The sequence below is a fragment of the Diabrotica undecimpunctata genome, chromosome 4 (genome assembly GCF_040954645.1).
Source record: "Diabrotica undecimpunctata isolate CICGRU chromosome 4, icDiaUnde3, whole genome shotgun sequence".
NCBI classification, from domain to species: Eukaryota; Metazoa; Arthropoda; class Insecta; order Coleoptera; family Chrysomelidae; genus Diabrotica; species Diabrotica undecimpunctata.
This window is the reverse complement of record NC_092806.1, coordinates 9,963,334-9,979,488: the sequence shown is the minus strand read 5'-3', so window position 1 is coordinate 9,979,488 and position 16,155 is coordinate 9,963,334. Positions and strand designations below refer to the sequence as shown.

At 37.0% G+C, this 16,155-nt stretch overlaps 1 protein-coding gene across 4 annotated transcripts in view; it reads right to left on the bottom strand.

Annotated features, from left to right (window-relative positions):
• The window catches only part of btsz (bitesize), a 513,708-nt gene that overhangs the window by 448,656 nt on the left and 48,897 nt on the right, over positions 1-16,155 (bottom strand). For all 4 annotated transcript variants that reach the window (XM_072528865.1, XM_072528866.1, XM_072528867.1 and 1 more), the window contains one exon: positions 6,321-6,567. In XM_072528865.1, the coding sequence (XP_072384966.1) occupies positions 6,321-6,567 (247 nt within the window). The remainder of the gene's footprint in view (positions 1-6,320; positions 6,568-16,155) is intronic.

The window sequence follows — 16,155 nt, the reverse complement described above, 5'->3', positions numbered from 1 at the left end:
GACAGGAACGAGTCCTCGGATATTTTAGTAAAGTCCTTTCAAAACCTGAGCGGAATTATTGCGTCACGAGAAGAGAACTTCTGGCAGTAGTGAAATCAGTAGAGCACTTCTATCAATACCTCTATGGAAGAAAGTTTCTAATCCGAACCGACCATGCCGCCCTTAAGTGGTTGATGCAGTTTAAGAATCCAGAGGGTCAGATAGCCAGGTGGATCGAACGACTCCAAGAATACGATTTTAAGATTGAGCACCGGGCCGGAGTTAGCCACAGAAACGCTGATTCTCTTTCCAGAAGGCCATGCTCAGCAGAGTGTTCCCACTGCAACAAAACGGAATCCAAGGAAGCAGCAGTGCTAAGAACGACGATTGTCAACGACGACTGGACGCCTACTAAGATAAGGGAAGAACAAGAGAGAGATCCAGTTATACAGAAAATCCGAAAATGGAAAGAGGAAAACCGTCGACCACCTTGGCAGGAAATATCAAACCTATGCTCAGTAGTTAAGACGTATTGGGCCCAGTGGGACTCATTTATCATCGAAGATGGCTTGCTCAAACGAGTCCTGGAAAATGATGACGGTTCAGAGAAAAGAAGACAGTTGGTGATCCCAAAGAGCAGAATAGCCGAAGTACTTCGTCAGTTACACGACAGTCCATCGGGAGGGCATTTTGGTGTAAGGAAAACCCTTCAGCGAATTCGGGAACGGTTTTATTGGATGAACAGTTCCGACGACGTAAAAGACTGGTGTAAGAAATGTACTATTTGTGCTACGAGTAACGGGCCTCACCGGAAAAAGAGAGCTCCTATGAGACAATATAATGTTGGAAGCCCGTTTGAAAGAATAGCTTTGGACATTGCAGGGCCATTTCCAGAAAGTGAAAATGGGGGCAAGTACATGTTGGTAGTAATGGATTACTTCACTAAGTGGGTCGAGATTTATGCACTTCCAGACCAGAAGGCCGCCACCGTTGCAGATAAGTTGATCCAAGAATATATCAGCCGATTTGGAGTGCCTTTGGAGATCCATAGTGACCAAGGCAGGAACTTTGAAAGTGATCTATTCCAAGGAATATGTGATAGACTAGGCATGAAGAAAACAAGAACTACCGCGTATCATCCGCAATCGGATGGTATGGTAGAACGAATGAATAGGACAGTTGGCAAGTATTTGACAAAGATGGTGTCCGATCATCAGCGAGACTGGGACCAATACCTTCCGTTCTTCACAATGGCCTACAGATCTGCTGTTAACGAATCAACGGGCCAGACACCAGCCAGAGTCCTATTCGGACGCGAAATGCGACTACCTTGTGATCTAGAATTTGGGTGTCGACCTGGAGAAGATGTAGCAGGTGAAGATTATGTGATCGAATTACGAAGAAGAATGGACGATGTACATGAGTTGGTCCGTTCCCACCTTCAGATCGCTAGCGACCGAATGAAGAAACGGTACGATACACAAGCCGAAAAGGGTTGCTTTAAGAAGAACGACAAAGTATGGCTGTATAATCCCAAGAAGCGAAAAGGTTGTTCTCCCAAATTGCAGCAGTTTTGGGAAGGTCCATACCTCATCATGGAGAAGATCAACGATGTCATCTACCGAATAAGCAAGATTCCGAGGGGAAAGCCGATGATAGTACACCATAACCGGCTGGCGTCTTTCGAAGGTGACCACGACGTAGATGAAGAAGTGGAAGTAAACCAAGTCCAAGACGTGTCTGACCTCACGTTTGAGGAATTCATGGGTGCCTATGGAGGTACCGGTAAAGCAAGACATGGTGTTACCACTGAAGAAAAGCAAGATCTACTCGCGCTCCCCGATGACTACTCGCTGGCCCTTACCATCCCGGCCAGTATCAAAGACGCACCAGGGTTGGCATCCGTCTTTCGAAGGAAGTTTGGTCGAGTTGCAGAACTTCAATGCCAGGTGCCAGCTCCCGGTAAAACCTTGAAACTCCAAGATGCATCACGTTACCTTTTCTACCTGGTAACAAAAGACACTGCCCGTGCCCAACCTACCTACCGAGATGTGTGGGAAGCCTTACTTCAATTGAGAGAGCACGTACTAGAGTCCGACGTGCAAAAGTTAGCCATGCCAAAGTTGGAGTGCCGCCAATTAGATTGGAGGGTTATCCGAAATATGGTGGAGGAGATCTTTAAAGACACCGAAGTCCAGGTGTTAGTCTGTTGCAATCCGCATAGTTACTGGTGCGGAGAGAAAACCGTCCCTTGTCATTTTTATACAACTGGAAGTTGTAAAAGAGGGTCCAGTTGCCGATACCAGCATACAGTTCCGGTTTCAGTCCCGACAAGGTTCCAGGAGGAACCATCTTTTAAGAGGGGGGCAATGTTACGATAATTATCCTGGCCTAAAATAACCGTAAATATTATGACTAATGTGTTCTGTTTTTAGATTTTACGAGAGTATTCTATTAGCCGGCAGAAATTTACCTGAATGGACCTTCCAGAAACGGTCGAGCCGATGTAAAAAATACCCGTTTGCCTTACCGTTATAATTTCGCCGCAAATCGAGAAGGCTGTTCGATGATTCTAGCGTAAAGGCAATGGCATATATAAAGGACATTTGATTTGGAAGGAACAGTTAATTCGGACGACGCGCTCGCGATAAAATGTTACGTTCGCTTTTTAATAAATTATGTATGTTTAGTGAAAATAAATAAATATCAGTCATTGTGCTTTTTAATGAATTAAGATAAGAACAAGACATTATAAATTAAAGACTTAACAATTAATAAATTCACAACAGTATATATACAGAGCATTTATATTTTATAATCAACAGAAAATACGAAGCAAAAAAGGATTATGGCAATAGAAATAACAAGTAAACAATGCAGTTATTGAAAAGAACTAGAATATGATAAATAAGTACTTGCAAAATAAGACAATAAAGTGATCCTCTTGCTCTACACGAAAAGTGTAAAAGTTTACATCTTCTAGTAAAAGCTTATAGAATAGAATAGAAATATGCTTTATTGTCACTGAAAATTGTACAATTTTATGGACAAAGCTTAGAAAAGTCAAAAAAAACAATACCAAATAAAATTTACTAAAATTACATAAATCGTCCATATCACAAAATAAAAGAGTATAAAATATACAATCCATTGCAAAATTTAAATATATATAAAAATACTTTAGTTGCTTGTACCTAAACGTACTGTAATTTCTTAGTTATTCGTTAAGAAACTCTTCCACTGAATAATATGGTCTTTCAGATAGATAGGCTTTTGTCAATTTACGGAACTTAAGGAAAGAAGTTGTAGATTTAAGTTGCAAAAGGAGATGATTGTATAATTTTTTTGTCGAATATAAAATAGATTTCTTTACTAATCAGTGAACGGGATCGGCAAATACACATCAATGGTTGAATTTCTGGAGGAGTAGTTATGATTAGGTCTTCCTGGAAAAACATGTAGGTGTTTACGAATTAAGCGAACAGTTTCTAGAATATATAAAGAGGGAAGAGTTCTGCTGAGGCCAAAAAGATACCGTATTGCTCTTTTTTGTAATTTAAAACTAGCATCAGATTGGTCAGCTGTACTAGAACCTCAAAAAGGAATGTCATATCGAAGATGAGACTCGAACAAAGAAAAATATGTTATTTTGAAAGATGCTAAATTGATTTTCTTCGAAACAGATCTTATTACATAGAAGGCTGAGGCTAGTTTCTTACTTAACAAATCGATATGAAGGCACCATTTAAGGTTACTGTCTATAAAAATACCAAGAAATTTTACAGAATCAACGATACCGATCTGGCTGTTATTATGAAGCAAGGGTTGAAGAGCTCCTTTATAGGATAATGCTATTATCTTATCCACGTTAAAAGAGAGTAAATTAGAGTCGGACCAGATTTTTATTTTTAGTAGATCAGAAGTTATAGTTGAATGAAGAGTTCCTCTAGGTAATGCTGGTATTATCATACTTTAGACCAAGCAATTTCAGATTCGATGATAAGTCACCAGATATAGCAGAAAAAGAGCGCCTTTTGATCGGGATATGATATCGTGTTGGAGTTCTTGTAACCAAGGCTTCCACACGACAAAAACTTTGCTGAAAGAGAGCCCCTATCGCGCATCAGAGTGCTATAGGAGAAAATGGATGATCTGGAACATTAAGGCGCAGTGTGACTCCTGATTACACGAGATAATCTTCCTCGCCCCAAAGAGAATAAATAAACTTGATTGCAATAATTATCGTTTAATCAGCCCGGTTCCTATTGTCGGCAAGATCATGGAATCCATTATCTCTTATAAAGTCAATGATAACATAGTGATCTTTTTAAAACATATAATGTCAGATTGGAAGACAAAAATTCACCCCAAAATACCTGATGAAAACAATATCCAAACCAAAAAAAAATCAATCAACCGGGGTATATTTTAAGGAGATTCCAAGTTGAGCCCACTGTGGTTTTGTCTAGCAATGAACCCCCTATACCAGCTACTGAACTCAACTGACATAGGTTTTAGCACTACTGTTGTGGCAAAGCTTAATCATCTATTGTATATGGATGATTTAAAACTATTGGCTTTCACTCGAAGCCACCTGGATCAGATGCTGAAAACAGTAGAAAATTTCTCTAGTGATATTAGTATGCACTTCGGTCTTGACAAGTGCCGTGTCTTAAATATAATCAAAGGAAAGGTTCAGCCCGGTAGATTCGATATGCAAAATGGCCAGAATATCGAGACCATGGGTGAAAATGATATGTATAAATATCTCGGAAAAAGGCAAGCGCGGAAGATTGACCATAAGCAAATGAAAACTGAGATAACTACTGAGTTTATACGAAGGGTAAAACAGCTGCTTCGTTTACACCTTAACAGTAAAAATTTGTTTAAGGTACTAATCAGCTACGTATGTTCCGCGTTTAGCTACTTATTTAGTATTGTTAAGTGGACAAAAACGGATATAGAAAATCTTCAGCGAAAAGTACGAACACACCTCAAAAAGGCACAAAAGCACCATCCTCGAAGTGCAGTAGAAAGAACGACATTACCGAGTTATTTAGAGGGACGAAGACTTATGGATATAAGTGAGCAACTAAGAGATTGCTAAGTTATTTTCAGGTTTAGGCTGCGACATCTACCTTACATCGAACAATTTGCGCAGTAGATAATACAACGCCGCTAAAACTGAGGGAACAGGAAATGCTCATCTGGATGGGTAAACCTCTGCACGGGCGACATCTCACTGAGGTCAATCAAGACCATGTAGACAATATAGCGTCAAACTATTAGCTGACATCAGAAAAGATGTTCCCTGAAACAGAAGGTTCATTACTGGCCATTCAGAATCAGCTTATGCCAACCACAAATTGCCTTAAATATATCGTCACAGACCCTCAGGTCCAAAATGACAAATGCCGACATGGATGTCAAGCTCAAGAAACCATTCAACATCTTACCGGGGGCTGCCAAGCATTCGCTGCAACTGAATATAAGGAACGACACGACTCAGTGGGAAATATCCTTTATTAAGACATAGCCATCAAACTGGGACTTCTCCAAACAAACCATCTCTCAGGAACATATTATCAATATGTTCCTGAGAGTATACTTAAAAATGACAACTACAAGCTATACTGAGACCGCACTGTGCTCACAGACCAAACAGTGGCACATAATAGACCAGATCTTATACTAGTTAATAAACTAAAGAGACAAACTACAGACAAACTAAATACAGGGATCTGGAAATTCAAATACGAAGACAGTGGAGAGTGTAAAGTACCCAGACAATACCTATTATTATTTCTAGTACTGGAGTCATTCCGAAGAAACTCCTAGAAAACATAAAAAAGCTAGGTCTGAATCATCAAGTCTGAACATCTCTACAAGACCATGCAGAAAGCTGTCCTACTCTCAACGTCCAGATGTGTACGAAAATTTTTGGGAGATACTCCAGCATACCAAGTCACCTAGGGCTTGATAACACGGAAAGAGTCCCACCAGAGCTCAACCATTTTGATACCGTAGGTGTCTGGGTTGAGTGAATTTTCCCCCTAGAGAAAGTGTGAGCCGTATGGCTAAATCTGGATAATAATAAGACAGTCGATATAAATTTAGTAAATTATACTTGTATATAATTTATACAACGTAAATATTGTAAATGATATAATGAACTGATACTTTGGATTTATTGATGAAATAAAATAAATATGTTTAATATATCTTTTTCCATTTTTTCTGAATTTTACTGTACTAATGCTCTAACAACTTCCTAATCGTCTACCCCTCTCGACGACCTAATAGCGATAATAAGCATAATAATATAATAATCGAAAACTTACAAAACTCGCATCTGTTGCTCCCTCCTCAGCAGTTCGTCCCTTCCAAGGACTCCCAGGATAATTTCCCGCTCGGAGTCCGTCAGTTGCGTCGCTTCCAGCATCGCGGCAGCCACGACGGGATCGGGGGCTTCGCCGCACTCTCCCGGCACGCCGAACGCTCCCGATACTGGCGGCATAGAGGCTGATCCCGAAGCTGAAGCTGATGCTGGTGCTGCTCCCGCTTTTGAATCGTCGCAACATGACATTTCTGAAAAATAAACCACGGTGAAGTTTTCATAGCTATACGAAAGAAAGATGTAAATATTTTAAAGTGGCTATAGAGCGTTTCACGTTAAGAACGAAACGTTACGCAGATAGGGCTACGTATTTCTTATGGACGACATAAGTGCGTCGATGTTACGACGAGCACAAGTACGATTCAGGATTGAATGAATTCTGAATCCTGAAATGATTCAGAAATGAATTTAAATGAATGTTTTTTAACGTAACTGACCAGAAGTGCCCATCGGAAACACGAGATATAAAGTAGGAAAAATGATTTTAATTAAATAAATATTATTTTTCTTCAAACGTCAAATAATTATGACATTACTTATCTAACTTGATCCTGTCAAAGTTTGATGTCTCCGCCGGCAGCAGTTTTTTTCCCATTTCTTTACGGCGGAGGGAAAAATGTTGTCATGGCAACAATATGAAACATGTCACAAAGCAACAATACAAATGTCATTAACAACAATTAAACATCATTTTTATTTATAGAAATATTAAAAGTACAATTAGTTAATGAGGCATTTTCAAAATTGAAACCGTGCAAAAATGTTCCCGACTCTTGATACGCATTGGTAATTGTTGATGATACTGATGGTCGAGAACAACTTTCAGCAATCATTCCCGATGTTGGCGAATCATGAGGGTTTAAATTTTTTTGAGCATTATCGTTCTTATTTCTTATTGAATCCTCTGTATATCCTTCATCAACCGTGCTTGATTTCCAGCCTCCATGTCGTTTGAGGCATTCTAGATTTCCGCCTCCATCAATTAAAAGTGTTGCTGAAGTTCGTCGTAAAGAGTGACCCGTGTATGCGCTTGCATCGTTTAAATTTAAATAACTAGCTACTTTTTGGGCTACTGCGCTGATCGAATGTATTCCCATGACGCTTCGGTAACACTTTCCATTTTGGTACTTGATAAAAAATCGGTTTTCTGTGAAATTTTTAGGCCGCAGTGATGCATACTTTTTATACAGTTTAATGTAGTTTTGACCAATTATCGTAAAAGATCTAATTTACAATCCAATTAACAAAACAATCTGAAATATTTTTATAATTTAGTAGAGTATACTACATGCTTTGCAATATAATTTTTTTTACCTTTAATCCTAAATACAACTTATCTGGCGCTTCAAACAAAAATTTATCAAACTCGTCTTTAGTGAAAACTTTAGACTTCTTTGCAATTTATCCTTCGCTTGCTTTTTTCAGAAAGGAACGTAACTTTAAAAATTTGCTTATATCCACATTTTTGGTAATAACTAACTCGGATTTTATCATAGAGTATCGTGACCATATTGTAGAAGATTTCCATTTATTTTCATTTTCCATTATATTAAAATATGCCAGTAAAACGTCTTCGGTAACTTGCCGTACTCCTCTTGTATCGCACCACTCTTGGAAGTGCTTGTACGCTAACCGATACTTTATTCCGGACTTGGAGGGCCCCAAACGTGCTACTGCATCATTAGCCGCGGACTCAATTTCGTTTAGGTTTTCCATTTTCGCACTAAATTTGCGCTTGCGGTTGCAACAACAATAAGCTGTCTTTAATAATTGCAAACAACTGTCAAACAACTGTAACCAGGGAGACGCAAATCCCACCGACGACTTAATTATTTTAATTTCTAACATCTAGACGACTTTGATAGTTGTCACAGTTAATTTCGAGTAAAAATAGCGTATGAATTGTACTATTTATGGTTGAAAATTGCTACGTTTGAAGAAAAAATAGTATACTTTATTCAGCAAAGAAGCGACTTTTCTTGACTTGCCCTCTATTACGCGCCTATTAGAAGTCATGCTTCTCCGCCTCATAAAGTAATATACTATTACGAAAGATAATTTTATTTTAGACGCTAAAACCGGAAACACCAGATATTACGGCAAATAAAGAACTTAATATAAATGTACAGGAAGTTGTAAATTCCTGTGCTACCAAGTTCATTTTTGAAATGAGTTCGACTTCAGTTGACGCGTCAACTACAATTGATGAATCATCTGCATAGAGAACTGTATGATCTGCAGTTGAAAAATTTATCAAATCATTGACATATAAAAGAAATATTAAGGGTCCCAATACGGAGCCTTGCGGAACACCTTGATCAAAATTAAAAACAGATGACTTCTTATTATCGACTTTTCCTAGGAATTTACGATGTGGTAAGTATGACCTTAACCAGTTCAAGAAATGACCCCGAAAACCAAGGGCTTCTAATTTATGCAGTATAATTTGAATGTCAATAGAGTCAAAAGCCTTAGTTAAGTCAAAAAAGAGTGCACCCACATACCTTTTTCGATCCAAAGCAGCGTGGATATAATTAAATAATGAAATGGAAGCACTCTCTGTAGATTTATTAGGAAGAAACCCATGCTGGCATTTATTTAAGATATATTTATTCAGAAAATTTAACATTTTATTGTAAATACACTTTTCGATAATCTTATAGAGTACACTTGTTACAGTGATTGGCCTATAATTATCAACCAAACATAAAACATAGAGTAAGACTCAAAGATGTAATCCATCTTCTGTATAATAGAGAAGTTTTCCTAAATATTATAAAAACTATTGAAAACATCTACCAAAACAACAAAATGAAAGTCAGAAAAGAAGGACAACTCACAGAACATATAGAAATAGGCAGCGGAATAATACAAGGGGACTCATTGAGCCCCATGCTCTTCAATTTAATCATGGATGAAATCAGAATGGGAAACAAAGAAATAAAAATACTCTGTTACTCAGACGACGCAATATTGATAGCCCAAGATGAAGATAGTCTGCAAAGACTGGTCCACAGATTTAACATAAGAGCAAAAGAATTTAATATGACAATCTCATCTCAGAAAACTTATAACAATAGTAGTCAGCAAAGAACCAACCAGATGTAAAATAGAAATTAATGCCATCAGTATTGAACAAGTAATGGAAATAAAATACCTGGAAATTAAACTGCCCAGCTAGGGAGACCTGGACAAAGAAGTGAGAGATCATGTACAAAAAGCAAATAGACTGGCAGGATGCCTTAATAACACCCTATATGGCGAAACAGACACATTAACACTGAGATGAAGTCAAGAATTTATAAAGCCAGTGTAAGACTAATAATGACGTATGCCTGAGAAACAGGACCCGATACAGCCACAACGCAAAAGCTACTGGAAACGGCAGAGATGAGAGTACTAAGAAGAATTACAGGAAATACGCTGAGAGATCGGGACAGAAGTGAAGACATTAGCAGAAAATGTAATGTACAGTGTATAAATGAATGGACACAAAATGGAAAAAAATAATGGAATAACCACATAAGCATAATGTAGGAAACCCGTGTCGTCAAAATTGCAAGAGATAAGTCACCAATCGGCAAAAGAGTATGTGTCGAGTCAACCTTCCATAGAGGTATTAATCCGCCAATGAACAAGCAGAATTGATTATAAAGAGGAAGAAAAATTTTATTTTATATTATCTTAATTATATTAACTACACCTCGTACCTCGTACCTATAATGATAACAACGCTTTGTGGTTGTTTAGTAGTTATTCTGACTTTAGAGTTTAATGTTCATTGAAAATGGAAATTCAAAAATTAAGCCAGGGGAATATCTTGGACATCCGTGTAAAACAAATTATTTTAAATGTATCTAATTATCATCTAAATTTAAAGAGTGGTGAAAGTGTTAGAAGTTTAATCGATAAAGTAAGTGACTAGGTTCTAGTACTATTTCTACTACTACTACTAAGGATTTCCACAGTTTTCACTGTCTTCCTTCACTCAACCGTTTTCTCCAATTTTCCCTGTCATTCCAGTCTCCATCTCGCAGGGTTCTTTTCTCCATAGCCTCGTCGATTTCATCTCTGAATGACCTTCGGGGTCTTCCTCTCTTTCTTCTTCCAATCGGGCTCCATTCTGTGATTTTGTTTATCCAGCGTCCTCTGTCCGCTCTTCTGACGTGGCCGTACCAGGATAGTCTCTTCTCCTCTATATAGTCGATTATGTCTGATTGCACTCCCATTCTCCGCTTAATCTCTGCGTTTTCAATTCTGTCTCTTTTTGTAAGTCTACAGTTTCTCCTCAGGAACTCCATTTCTACTGCTCTTATTCTACCTCTATTTCTCTTGTTTATTGTCCAGTTTTCGGACCCATATGTCAGGATACTTCTTGTCAGGGTATTATATATTCTCTTTTTTGTCTTTATCGTAATGTTCTTATCCCACAACACTGAGTTTAGTTGACTTACACAGTTTCTTGTTTGTCTCAGTCTGTTGTTTATATCTTCTTCTGTTGTTCCCTGGTTCGATATTATGGTTCCTAAATACTTGAATTTATCTGTTCCATTTATTTGTCTTCCCTCTTCTATCTCTAGGTTTCTCATATCCTTGTTTTCTGTTGTTAGGTATTCGGTTTTCTCTAAGTTTATTTCCATTCCGTTGTTTTTATATTCTTCTTCTAGTTTTCTGAGCATAAAGCTGAGATCTTCTTCATCTTGTGCGATGACTACTTGATCGTCGGCAAAACTTAAGGTGTATAGGTATTCGTCTCTTACTGGTATGCCCATTCCTTCGCACTTTCTCCTCCATGGTTTGAGTGTCTTTTCCAAGAATATTTTAAACAGAGTAGGGGACGTAGCACAGCCTTGTAGAAGTCCTTTTGTCGTCTTAAATGGATTGTAGGCTTTATTTCCACATTTAATAGCTACTTTGTTTTCTTTGTATAATGCTTTAACTGCTTTTATTAGTGTTTGTCGGATTCCGAGATCATTCATTGCTTCCCATAATTTGACTCTAGGTATTGAGTCATATGCTTTCTTTAGATCAACAAAGGCCAGATGGACCGGTCTACCTTTTGCCATTTTCTTCTCTATCAGTTGTTCTAATGTGTACGTATGATCTAGGCATGATTTTCCTACTGTGAACCCTGCTTGGTCTTCTCCAATTTTTCCTATTATTTCAGTTTCAGTACTATTTCTAAAATACGCAAAGAAGCTGTGGAAGGAGGACTAAAGCCAGTCAAAAAAAACGAGGCCCTCGATTTGTTATAGTGCATACGGGTAGTGAATTGGGTTTTGTGGAATGTGCTGCTTTTTGGTTTTCCTCAAAAAAACTCAGCAGACTATCATGATGAGATGTATGGTCCTATATTTGAACAATAATTTAGGGAAAAGTTGCTTCCTAATCTTCAAAAGAAAACGGTTGTGGTGATGGACAACGCTTTGTACCATTAGAGGAGAGAAGAAGTGATTCCGACACAAGCATTTAATATAGATCAAATTAAGACATGGTTGCTGGAGAAAGATATCTTTTTCGAAGAAGATTATTTAAAATCAGGCATTATGCAAGTCGTAAAAACATTCAAAGAAGAATACATAAAAGGAAAAAATGTTACCATTCTGACACTACCTCCATACCATTATAAGTTGAATCCAATTGAAGAGGAACAATGGTTAATGGAACAATTAATAAGAAATACATTTGGTTTAGTAACAGTGGACAACTGGAGAAACTATTGTAAACTTGCTATTAAGGAAGAAAAAACATTTTGTGGTTATTGACGAGTTGTTGGGCCATATTGATCCTGTGGTATTAAATGTAACGGTTGACAGTGATAGCGATGACAGTGATAACGATGTCAGTAATAGCGACGACAGTAATAGAGATGATAAAGAAGATGAGGATGATGTTAATATGTAGTGAGTAAATTATGTGATAGTGTGAAAATCGGCGGAGAAAGTGCAAAATCCGAAAAGTATGTAAGTGATAGTCAGGCAAAAAGTAAAAATTAGGTAAGAGTACGAAAAATTTCAAATAACAGAATATACTTTTTAAGGAAAATGCATGTTATATAAAAAAGAAAAATTTTTATGTAAGTAATTGTTATTATTTACATGCAAATGATGTAAAAGTTGCATTTGTTTTTTTTATTTGTTAGTTAAATCTTATCTAAAACTTTAATAAACATGTAATGTTAAACAATAGTAAAATTTAACTATTTTTATCAGACCCATAATATTTACGTACCTATATCTGTCTATTAAAAAAACAATCATTTATAATGAGATTAGATTATTATTAGCTTATTCAGTAAAATTAAGTTAACTATATCTACACAATGCTGAATACGGCTCTGATTAGAATGACTCGTATATCAGCAGTCTAGTAGCAACACGTGCCTGAGATTTTTAGCAACACTGATCTGCATAAGCCAAACGTTCCGTTCTTAACGTGAAATAAAGGATAGTTATTTTACAAACTTATAAGCCCAATGAGATATGCAATAAAAATATTCCTAAAAACTCAAATGAGTGATTTACTATGAGTTTAACTAAATTATTCACGGCAGCTGTGAATACTTAAAGTTAGAATCGCCATAATGGTTTCCAACCGATGTAATAATCGTAAGTAAGTCATCTTATATGGCAACGTCGTCGGCATATAACAGCAGACTTAGAATGAAACAATCATAGATATAATATGTGTAATTGCAGATTCTAGGAGATGTTCTAATTCGAGCGCTACGTCAAAATAAATTGCAGCCGAAACAAAGCGGCACTTTGGAAATGAGATGCGTCTTGTTATAGAGATATATATACACGCTGTAGGCTTTTGTGTGATAAAACACTGACTGAAAACCAATTAATGCAATAGTGAAAACGGTGTGCTCGTATTTATAAAAATAATTCAGCTTCATGAAGTACAAAGGTATATAGTGGAAAGTGTTTATGTTTAATTTTCATATAGCTAGAAGCTCAATTATGTTTATATTTCGCTGTTACTTTTATTTTTTGCATTTTTGGTAGCTTTCATTAACAAAAACTAATTTAAAAAATTGCTGGTATAGAAAATTCTGGATGGATTCCACAAAATGGATGGAAACTGTGGAAGAATTAGACTTTATTAAATCAAGCAGAAAAGCATGGTCTTCATTTAGAAAACTTAGTAGTAGCAAACTCTCAACTAGAGACAAAGTACCAATTGCTCCCAACAGAGTCGCCTCCCATATTGTAGCAACCTCAAGAGCACCTAGAGATCATGGCCACACCACCAAAATAAAACAAGAACTAAAAATACTAAAGTCTGCATGACCACCTACATATGAATACTCTGACGAGTTTACTTCAGAAGAAATTATTTCAGCAATATCAGAAATTAAGTCTGGAAAGGCACCCGGCTCCGATAAAATCCATCCAGAAGTTTTACTCCACTGAGGCAAATATGCTAGGATACGGCTAGCTGATTTCTATACAGATACGGTAAAATTGAGAGAAATCCCCCATTCACTATAAAAGACCTCCTTTATCACCATATTAAAACCAGGAAAGGCAAATAATCAGTCCCAAAACTACCAGCCGATTGCACTACTGAGCTGTGTCTATAAACTGTTGGAACGCTTAATCTACAACAAAATTAATAGAAACATATTTAAATTTATACCTATTAAGCCAGCAGGGTTCAGATAAAACGAAATAAAACGAAAACCGAAGTGTGCTGTTTCCATTTGAATAAGGCCCAAGCCAACAAAAAACTTTCCATTCACTTAGAAAATAGACTGCTCACTCATAACTCAACAACAAAATATCTCGGGACAGAACATTAAGGTTTTAAAAAACATCTACAAAGAACGGCAGCAAAACTGAAAACGAGAAATAATATAGTCCAAAAGCTATGTGGCACTACATGGGGGTCCTCAGCCTCCGTACTCAGATCATCCGCTCTTGGACTTGGTGGCTGAATATTGAGCCGGTATGGCTCAATAGCAAACACACGAAGATTCTTCTTCTTCTTCAAGTGCCCTCTTCGCTACGGAGTTTGGCAATCATCATTGCTATTCGTATTTTTGAAGCTGTTACTCTAAATAATTGGTTAGATGTGCACTGAAACCAGTCTCTTAAATTACGCAGCCAAGATATACGTCGTCTCCCCACGCTTCATTTGCCCTGAATCTATCCTTGGATAATTAACTGGAGCAATCGGTACTTTTTCCCTCTCATCACATGAGCACACGAAGATTATTGGCACCCAATTAAACCAGACAATGCGAATGATCTCAGGTACAATTAGACCCACACCGAACTATTGGCTTCCCATTCTGAGTCACATTCCATCGCCGAAACTGCGAACAAGTCATTCTCTTCTCAAAGAATATCGAAAAATCGAGGCTAACCATCAACTACCCATCCACCATGATAAGCTTGATATCGATCCTCCATTGATAAGAGCCAACTGCTTACATCAGGAACATTTTAAGCTCACCAATGCTTGGAGTAGACAATGGGAGAGCGACTCACCACAGGAAGTACACCAAATGGCCTGTATCGATCAGAAACCGCCAGGCTTTGAACTGATCCGCAATACATAAACAACGCTAAACAGCATAAGAACAAGCAGTCAAGCAGCAGTAGATGTGCTGACAGCTTATATAGATGGGGAAACCCCCTTACTCTCAGGAATGACTGTGGTGCGCAACGACAGACCTTCCGTCACATTGTTGAAGAATGCCCCCGAAGGCGATTCCCTGAAGTTTTTGATGAGTTCCTGAATGTGACCGAAAATGTTTTACATTATATTAATAATACATTAGATGTTCGTTTGTAATAATTCATGTAACGTTTTATATTGATTTTTAATTATGTGTTCTTATTGTATACCATACGATAAATAAATTATAACCAGTCTAAAGGAGGCATGTATGTCGTGGACAAATTGTGCGCGTCATACATTTGCGCTAGAGCAAATCGTTGCTGGCCAATTTTTTTCAGTTCGTTGTACGTCGCTGGGATAAATTGCTTTAACACATACAAATCGAATACAAACAAATAAAATACTTGCAAAAAATAAACAAAAAATAAATATTAAACAAATATGGAATCAAAAAGCATCAAATATAGAATCACTGTCAGTCAAAAATGACTGTGCTATATTTTTCTAAAAAAAGTGATTAAAAATCTCCATAAAAACATTTCAATATGCTAAAATCGCAAAAAATTCCACACATTTTCTAGAAATAAACCGATATTTTTAAATAACAAATACATTATTTGCTTACTGTTCACAACGCAAATTATGATAAAATAAACACTGATAACCTCCCTTATTTGTACTGCATAGACGATATTCTATTTGCTAATATACGAATATTTCTAACCCGAAAGTTACCCTTCGCCCTAAAATAACAAATACACGAAAAGAAGTAGCTTCCGAGTTTGTTTAGGAAAAGGGTAAGTTTAGGTCAAAGGAAAAAGACCTATTACGAAAAAAAAAACGGAGAAAATTTGTATCCCGAAGATTATGACGTGTCAAGGTCCAGCAGGTTAGTCCTTGCGTTTCGTTTATCATTTGCTAAGCTATTTTTATATGGCAAAAAATTAGAGAGTTTTTATACAAAATGTTTTCTTTCAATTTGGTGTATTTTACGAATATATATTTAAATGAAATGTTATTTTTATTGATTTAATCGAATGAATTACCTTACAATAAAAATTAAACCTAGAGCTAAGATTAATGCTATTACAAGAATATTACAAGAAAATCCACAAGGAAATTAAATTCCTGCAGCTGGCTCTATACCA